This window comes from Carcharodon carcharias, chromosome 11, assembly GCF_017639515.1.
Source record: "Carcharodon carcharias isolate sCarCar2 chromosome 11, sCarCar2.pri, whole genome shotgun sequence".
Classification (NCBI taxonomy): Eukaryota; Metazoa; Chordata; class Chondrichthyes; order Lamniformes; family Lamnidae; genus Carcharodon; species Carcharodon carcharias.
The window spans coordinates 122,316,219-122,325,755 of record NC_054477.1 but is presented as its reverse complement, the minus strand read 5'-3'; the positions used below and the strand labels follow the sequence as shown (position 1 = coordinate 122,325,755).

At 48.7% G+C, this 9,537-nt stretch overlaps 1 protein-coding gene across 1 annotated transcript; it reads right to left on the bottom strand.

Moving 5' to 3' along the window:
- Positions 1 to 1,143: 1,143 nt before the first annotated feature.
- LOC121284059 lies at positions 1,144 to 8,804 on the bottom strand. The gene is made up of 2 exons (XM_041199062.1): positions 8,727 to 8,804; positions 1,144 to 3,142 (listed from the first exon to the last, which is right to left on the bottom strand). Exon 2 carries the CDS (start codon positions 3,131 to 3,133, stop codon positions 1,604 to 1,606), a length of 1,530 nt encoding a protein of 509 aa, XP_041054996.1. The 5' UTR covers positions 3,134 to 3,142; positions 8,727 to 8,804; the 3' UTR covers positions 1,144 to 1,603.
- Positions 8,805 to 9,537: the final 733 nt, after the last annotated feature.

Sequence of the window (9,537 nt, the reverse complement as noted above, 5' to 3'; positions counted from 1 at the left end):
TTTCTTGGCCACCAGTAATGCTGTGTCTGACAGGATTCTGTGAGATTCAACTGAAATGTAAAATAGTGAAGCCAAGTTCAATGTTTCCAGTTTGCTGATGGTACAGTTAGATGAGAAAGTAAACAATGAGGAAAGTGAAACAGGCTGCAGACAGGTTAAGTGAGTGGGCAAGAATATGGCAGGTGGAATGTAAGTGTAAAGATTTCTACTCTGGAAGGAAAAATAGGAAAGTAGAAATTTTAAAATGATGAGAAATTGTGAAATGTTGATATTCAGAGGGATCTAGGTGTCCTTGTACATGAATCACAAAGTTAACATATAGGTACAGGAGGCAATTGGGCAGCAAATGGCATATTAGCCTTTATTTCGAAGAGGATTGGAGTATAAGAGTTAAGAAATCTTACTACAATTATATAGGGCTTTGGTGAGACCACACCTGGAATGGTGTGTATAGCTTTGGCCTCCTTACCTAAGGAAGGATATGAGTACTTTCACAATAATGTGATAAAGAAGATCAAAATTCAAATTCATTAAATAAAAGAGGGGAAAGATTATTTAATTCTTCAACAACCTCATTATAACAGGAAGGTTTTTTTTTCAATGGTAAGTTTACAAAAACTGCCTTTTATCACACCCTGCATTTTGCACCATTCAAGTCTCGGTATCCTTCAGTGACCTTACAAACATAGAACTTTTTGGAAGATAGAGTACCCTTTTGTTCTAAGAAATTATGAGGATCAGGTTCGCAGGCGGGTAGTTTGATGCGGAAACAAAGAACAGGAGACTAGCTTGCTAGGATAATATTATTTTATTTTGCTTGTTTCCTACCTAGCCTACATAGGATAGAAACCAGGTCCGATACTCACAACGGGTCTGGCATAATTGGCTATATACTTACTCCACGAATTACTGGAACTGGGAGCCGTCAGTTCTGCGGAGGTGCCGCCTGTGACCCACGCTCAGCGATTAGCTTAACCCGGAGCAGACTCCCCGAACTGGGGACTTTCCAGGCTTATATATGCGCTACTTGCCGAGTTCACTGAGTCCGCGTTGGGCACTCGTCCAACACATTATTTAGTACTGGGCATTGTTCCCATGCGGTTTCGGCTCCGACTCCCTTCAGTAGATAACAGGAAGTCTCTTAGCAACGTCTTGTGTTCGAGGTCAACTGGTGCCTGGATCCAATCTTGCATGTATTGGGACACCATGTTAACCCCTTATATTACATTCCACTGATTGGCCCAATACATGTAACGATTATACAAATACATAATAATAAGCAATACATTGTTATAACATGTACATGTTTTGTTCCAGTTGCTGCCGCACACGGCAAACATACGTACAGGTCAGTATATTACAACAGGTCAGAATCACTAAAACTCCGATTAAAATGAACAACGGAGGAAATAGGGAACGTCGTGCCGTAGTTGACAGCCCATTGAACAGATCCCACCAGTGATGGGCGGATTCCACCTCTACTACATGAGCAGCGTGTACTACCTTTTGGCCATGTATAAAGGTGGACACAGTCACCCGGGTAACATTGATTTGATGTTGTCGCAATATCTGCTTTAGCTCTTCCGAGCGATCGAGGGCCTGTTTAAAACGCTCTAGCGAGATACTCCAAGGGTGCAGCCATACCTGCCACTGCATAGTGGTGAGGTGTTGCGTTAAGGCAACCTGAAAAAGGGGTCGTCGGGAGTAAGGCATGGGCATGACTAGTGGCCACACAGAGCGTATGGGGACCAATCTGCCACATCATATCTCGGGGTGCCTCAATCATCCATTCACACAAAGCCGTGTCTTCTGTAAGGCACGGGTCTCGATATCGATCCATCAACAGACAGGCCTTTCCTTGATCCGCCTGCTCACACGCGGACAAGTCATAGGTAAGATTGGTGTCCGGACTGAACCAATTCCCTTTTGTTTTGAGAAAGTAATATCCATCAGATGTAATGACCGGCAATACGTAATATCGGCACACCGTCACAAAATCAGTTACATTCAAGGTTACAAAATGTCCTTTACACAGCGTTGCATTACACCATGTTTTGTCCGGATAGGTGTTCATCCATAATTTCTCAGATACGTTCCACACCCCTCGCCAGGCCTGAACATTAGGCGAAGTGACTATTCGTAAAAATCGTTCTTTTTGCAAATGTGCATGCAGCATTTGGATACCGCAAATTGTCCAGTTCATCTGTACAGTAAAATTTTTGAACAGCCGTTGAGTCGAATCCCACACGTCCAATTCCCATTTTAAGGAATGCAGCAAAATTCGTGCAGTCTCTTCCTGCGTCATCATGGCCGACGGCATCCATCGGCCAATAGTGTACAGGCCTTGTGCAGTTGCTTGCCCCGTACTGGATAATTTAGTACGGGTCACTTCAGAGTCTATAGCATTGGATATCCCCATTACTGTCCCTGCCCCTCCTAACAAGGTATCGTACCATGCCCGTCGTCGCCGTTTAGGGTTACATTCGGGTATGACTGGCAGTCGGACTTGCCAATGTACATTGGTTTGTGCGGCGGTGCTGGCCATTGTCTGACAAGTCGATGCTATGGGGGCCAAATGCGTGTGGTGTACTTTAGGCACAGTTGTTACAACATCACATACACTACAGTTAGTGCTATCACCGACACATAGTTTAACATCAAATGACGACGTCATCGAAGGTGGTTGATGTTTTGGGATGCCAGACTCTCCCCTGATTAACCAGTCCATTGGGCCTCTGCCAGTGATTGGCGTCCCATTGGTAATCCTCATTTCGTCGTTGGCGGTAATAATAGTCCATTCAATACCACCCTCATGACACTGTCCTTCGGAACACATATTCACCCGGGTGTGAATGGTCAGTGCGCAGCCCGGGGCCACTGTTGTGTTTGCATCCTCAAAGCTGCCCTTGCATCGATACAACGTGCAATTGCTGGTGATAGTCATAATGTCACATCGTTGTCCGGAGGGGCACGTAAAATTGTCCTGCCTTCGCTCTTGGTCACTGGCTTCCCAGCTGACGATCTGTCCCAGAGCACCAGCATTGTGTTTCGTTTCTTCCGACCCGGGTCTTGACATACTCCGACCCAGGATTCCAACAGTCCATAGCACATTCAGGGCCCACCACCATGCCATGATCCGGATCTATGGTGACGAGAAGACGTGGGCTCATGTTTCTCGGGGGTAGCATTGGTTTGCCGGCACATTATGCCAGGCTGAGTCCCCTGGATACATTATTGTCACCAAACTATCCTTCCCTTGGGCGATTATTTCTGCCGGTTTTGGAGGGCCATTTGGCTGGCGTACCCAAACTTTAGCCCCCTTTACATCAGTGGATCCGAAACCTCCCGTTCCCCGTTCGGTTATTTTCGTAGGGGCCCCCGTCTCCTCCACAGTGGACATGTCACAAGGTTTAATTACCAATTGGGCGATCTTATCCCCCTTATTAACCACGTAGGGCTCGGTGGTGATGTTGACTAGGATAACCCCAATCTCTCCCTGATAGTCTGCGTCAATAACTCCACCCATGACATCGATCCCTTTCAGTGATAACCCAGATCGTGGGAGAATGTGTCCATAAGTCCCGGAAGGGCAAACTAATCCCAAGCCGGTTTTAACTGCCGTTGGCACTTGGGGCACCAACGTCCGGGTAGTCAAGGCCCGCAAATCAAGCCCCGCTGATGCCGGGGTGGCCCGGACTGGCAGTTCCGCTTCCGCATCGAATTTCCACATTTTAATGGGACGCGCCTCGGGCGTGTCACATACCTTTATCATCCTATTTAAGGGTGTAACTCCATTCCCCAATGGACGATTGTTAATTTGTTTTACAACTCGGATGAGGTTCTTTTTCCAATTTGTCAAATCATTCGCCCCCCCCGCCTTCCGAAGAGAGGACTTCAAGATCCCATTCATCCGTTCAATCAGTCCTGCTGCTTGCGGATGATACGGCACATGGTATATCCATTCGACATGATTATCGTTGCACCATTGCTTTATCCGCCCTCCCGTAAAGTGCGAACCGTTGTCGCTCTGGACCTGCATAGGCATCCCATAGAATTGTTCTATCATATCTAAACATCGCAGGGTTGCCTGCTGATTATTATGGCGACAAGGATGGGTCACCAGGACCCCAGACATGGTGTCCACTGCTGTGCAAATGTGCCTGCATCCCTGGGACGTGGGCAATGGGCCCACGAAGTCCATCTGCCAGCTTTGGCCGGGGCCTTCTCCTCGGTGAATGTGCCCCATCATATGCTGAGGCACTCCCTGTCTTTGGTGTTGGCATTGCTCACACTGATTCACTGCGGTTTTTACATCGTCTACCAGCAGGTCTATACCCCGATCCCGGGCCCATTGTAGAGTCCCTTGTACCCCCCAATGCCCAGCCTTTTGGTGTGCCCATCTGGCTAGGTCCACCGAGGTGTCCCTCTGTATTACCATAGCTCGAACTATGCCGTCAACATATCGGTTATGGAGGGCTTCTGCGTCATTTCGGGACGTGTGGGCGTCCACGTGTGTGATAAATATCCTTAAATGCTGGGCCTTCTCCCAAATTTCCTCCCACAGCGGCCTACCCCATACTTCCCGACTTTGGATCATCCACTGATTGGCCTGCCATGTGGGCATCCACTGAGTCATCCCGTTAACTACTGACCATGAATCGGAAAATAGGTGTACCCCAATAATTCCGGCCTGCATGATTACCATATGCACCGCCTTGAGCTCGGCCCACTGGCTGCTCTTACCCTCTCCCAATTCTTCCAATGTAATCCCTTGCTTTGGATTATACGCAGCGGCCTTCCACCTACGCCGTCCTGACTTCCATTGAGCCGAGCCGTCCACGAACCAAGCAGTGGCTTGCTCTTCCGACGTCAGCTCATCGTACCTTTTCCCAAGTTTCACAGGTGATTCTGTGTATTCAATCACCTCGAATCTCACTTCCCCTCCCTCAGGGGCCTCCGCCACTTGCTCATGTAAGACTGACACCCCCTTCTGCCCAGTCTTCACCCTTTCTGACACATACCATTTCCATTTGATGATACTACTTTCTTGGGCCGTCCCTATCCTATGTGTAGTGGGATCACTCATTACCCACGGGAGAATGGGTATAGCCGTTCTCATAATTACTTCGTGTCCCGCTGTCAGGGCCTCGGTTTCCACCAAGCTCCAGTAGCAGGACAACAGTTGTTTCTCAAAGGGGGTGTACCTCCCCCCCGCCGGGGGTAGTTTACGAGACCAAAACCCCAACGGCTTCCTTACGCGTCCTTGTTTTTGCCATAGACTCCAATTTGCATAGTCTCCCTGTGCCGAAACCTGCAATTCGACCGGTCCTGACTGTATTTTTCCTAGGGATACAGCCTGCTGTATCGCTTGTTTGGCCATCTCGAAGGCGAGTTGATGGTTGTTAGTCCATTCAAACTCTGCCTTCTTCCTGGTAATTTGGTATAATGGTCTCAGTATCTGTCCCAAATGTGGTATATGTTGCCTCCAAAAGCCAAATAGTCCGATAAATTGCTGTACGTCCTTTTGCGTGTGAGGAACTGCGAAGGCCTGAATTTTATCCCTGGCCTTCTCGGTAACTTCTCGTTCCCCTTTATTCCAAATTATCCCCAGGAACTTCACAGTCTGGGAAGGCCCTTGTATCTTTGCCGGGTTGATTTCCCATCCGTACCCCTTCATGTGTTGGACTAATGCGTCCAACAGTGTTTGTATCTGGGCCTGCCCACTACCTTGTATCATTATATCGTCAATGTAGTGGGAGACCATTACATGGTCCGGCACTTCGAACCTTGCCAAATGTTCCGCCACTATCCTATGACATATAGTGGGGCTGTGCAGATAGCCTTGAGGCAACCGTGTGAATGTGAACTGTCTACCTTCCCACGTGAAGGCAAACTGTTCCTGTCTATCTTCGGGGATTGGGATAGTAAAAAAGGCATTAGCTAAATCGATCACTCCGTACCAAGTACCAGGGTGATGTTGTATTCGTCCTATAATGGTAACGGCGTCAGGTACCGCCGCCGTCAGGGCAGGGGTATGGCGGTTCAATTGCCGATAGTCCACCGTCATCCGCCAGGATCCATCAGCCTTACGGACCGGCCACAACGGGTTATTCCAAGCAGTCGAACACGTTTTTAGTACCCCCGCTTCTAAATATTCCTTAATGGTGGCGGAGATCTCTTTGTGCCCACCAGGAATTCTATACTGTCGCAGGCTGATCACCTTTTCGGCTATTGGGATGGGAAAGGGGTCCATTTTCACTTTTCCCACCAATACCGTGCGATAATGGATTAAGGTTCCAAATTCAAATTTGCCGTGTCGCAGGTATAAGGTTAGCCCTGCCAACACGTCCATTCCTAGGATCCACTCGCGGACCGGTGTTATGATTACCGAATGGGTCCTGATCGGCATTGCCCCTATCCCTAAGGGTAATTGCACCATTTTTCCTTCTATTAAGTTTCCTCCCAATCCCACTAATGTGACTGGGGTTCCTTTAAACTTATGGGGAGTTCCATGGATTAGGGTGGCCTCCGCCCCAGTGTCCACTAGAGCCATAACCGTCTGAACAGATTTGCGCCAATAAATGGTCACCGCCACATGTGGTCTGATGTCATCGGCCGACCATTGGCTCGTTTGTGGGCAAATCTTCGGGGCTTGGCCCAATCCCTATTGGTCCTCCCACTCGTCCTCTTCTGACAACGCCGGGTACAGGCGTTTAGCACCCCTTCCTCTCTTATTCTTCCCCTTCTTATTCGCATTGCGAGTGCGCCGGTCTACCTTGCAACATTCCCTGTAAGGGGTTGTCACCTCTCCTTCCTCCTCCTCGGAGGACTCCCATTGCGGTCGGGTGGGGGTTTTCCCTCTATCTGAAGCAACGTTCCCCGCCTCCCTGAACTGGCATTTCTGTATTAGTAGCTCTACCAATTCCTCTGCCGTCACCCGTGGTTCACGGGCCTCAGTTTCTACCCTGGACACTTTAAGTCCCTTTCGTTTACACATTTCCTGCAGCTCTCTCGTGGGTCTCCCATCAACGTCCGCAACCGGGACTTGTGCTTGCATCAACGCTTGCCATAGGGCTCGGCGGGAGGGTCCGGGGTTGGCTCCTTGATTGGGGTTGGATCTAGAGTCACCTCGAGTTTCCGAGCGACGTCCCTCCCTAGTCTCATTATTACCCCGGCCCTGCGCCCCCCAGTCTCCCAGTCCTCCCATCTCCCGCATCATACTCCGAGCCTCCCCCAACGTTTCTCCTTTGCCACTCAACATTATGGTAAGTAGTAACGGCTTATAATGTGGGGGAGCCGTTTTTACCAGGTGATCCCTGGCTTGTTTGCTCACGTTGACATTTTCTATCTCATCCAAGACTCCTAACAACAAGGCATCCCGTACACATAGCCGGGTCAATCTTTGTATTCCTTCCTTAATCGTGGTCCATATTCCTTCCAGGGGTGGCCAGTCAGACGGGAACGGGTATTGTTCTGCTACCGCTCGGGCGTACATCCCGAACAGAGTCCCCGTACCCCTCTCCCCTACCATATCTTTGGCCTGTCGTCTATATGCCAGGTCTATTGCCGCATCTTTGGCCAATCCCCCAAATTTGGGCGCATCCTGAAAGTCTACCTGGACTTGCTGTCCTCCTTCTTCCAAAAGCCTCACCAACCACAATTCAATGGGCTCCCCAGGATTTCGGCGGGTCTTTTGAGTAATGTATAATACTTCCTCCGTAGTAAAATCCTCCGTTAACTCGGAGAATTCCGGAGGAGGTTGCAACTGGGGGATCTCATGATGGATAGGCTCGCCTCGCTCGTTTCGTTGGGGATTTCCCTCATCATCCAACAACACTTCAAACCTAACAGGAGGCCGTCTCTGAACCTGTTTTCTCCGGACGACCGGATTCGCTCGCACCTGGGGTGGCAGCTCATCTTTGTACTGATCATCCGAGTCCCCCCATATATTCCCGTCCCAGTGGTCAATATCCCAGCCGTCCCCATTATTTAGCTGTGCCACAAACGCCCTTATTTGAGTGGGGTTCACGGAGCGCGGGCGCTTTCGCTCACTCTTCCGCTTACTAGACGACAAATGTGTGATCGCCCGCCCCGCTAATTCCGTTAGTGCTGCTATTTCTGCCTTTAGTTTTATAATTTCTTGTCTTAACACGGAGGCATCCCCGCTACTGAGCCCCTGCTCATGCTTAAGGGTTGCTATTTCAGCCTCCAACTTCTGACGCCTGTCAGACTGCTGCTTACAAGCCGCCGCACAAGCCCACATCCGCCTCTGGATCCCTGGCAAGGGGTTCCTTGAGGGGACCGGGATTTTCTCAAGGGTGGACAGCAGCAACCCTGGGGTGGTTCCTACGCCTTCGGCCTCCCAGTTTTCCGGTCGCCCCCCACCCTTCCGCAAACAGGCCGCTACACTATGCCACGGCCCTTGCCATCCTGGGACCGCAACCGCCTCGGCCTGCCCTTCTGGTTTCTTATTCCTTTTCCCAAACATTGTTTCGCATCAAAATCCCTCCTCAATTGCGATTGATCCTGCCGACTACGCCAAAATGTTCTAAGAAATTATGAGGATCAGGTTCGCAGGCGGGTAGTTTGATGCGGAAACAAAGAACAGGAGACTAGCTTGCTAGGATAATATTATTTTATTTTGCTTGTTTCCTACCTAGCCTACATAGGATAGAAACCAGGTCCGATACTCACAACGGGTCTGGCATAATTGGCTATATACTTACTCCACGAATTACTGGAACTGGGAGCCGTCAGTTCTGCGGAGGTGCCGCCTGTGACCCACGCTCAGCGATTAGCTTAACCCGGAGCAGACTCCCCGAACTGGGGACTTTCCAGGCTTATATATGCGCTACTTGCCGAGTTCACTGAGTCCGCGTTGGGCACTCGTCCAACACATTATTTAGTACTGGGCATTGTTCCCATGCGGTTTCGGCTCCGACTCCCTTCAGTAGATAACAGGAAGTCTCTTAGCAACGTCTTGTGTTCGAGGTCAACTGGTGCCTGGATCCAATCTTGCATGTATTGGGACACCATGTTAACCCCTTATATTACACCTTTGGAACCATAACATGAATTACATAATTTAAAGTTAATCAAACATTAGGCCTCACCTTTCAAACAGCTTTTTTTTAGCACAGATTTTATAAAGATCAGCATCACTAGCTCTTAAAATCAATGTGCATTCAAACATCAGCTTGTGCAATTAATATTTATCATAGAAACATTGATGACATTCAGGACACAATGCAAAAAAATATGAAATGAACTAAGCTTTCCTATTGAAATCATCTCAATTGAAATACTATCAAAAAGATGACTGGATACATTCTCTTTCACTTTAGGCGATCCTGACAAACAGTTGTTATGCACTAGGATACCAGCCACAAAGACTGTTACCATGGTTTTTCTAGTTTAGTACTTTTCTGGTCCTTTGTGACACACCTATATCTTTTTCAGGGTTATTAGCAACACCCTGATCATATTGTTTTGCTATCAGGTTATTTGTTTCAACTGCCTTCTAATGAACTGTCTTAA

Coding starts and splice junctions, on each gene's coding strand:
- LOC121284059 (XM_041199062.1), bottom strand. CDS start 3,133: ATGGCATGGTGGTGGGCCCTGAATGTGCTATGGACTGTTGGAATCCTG.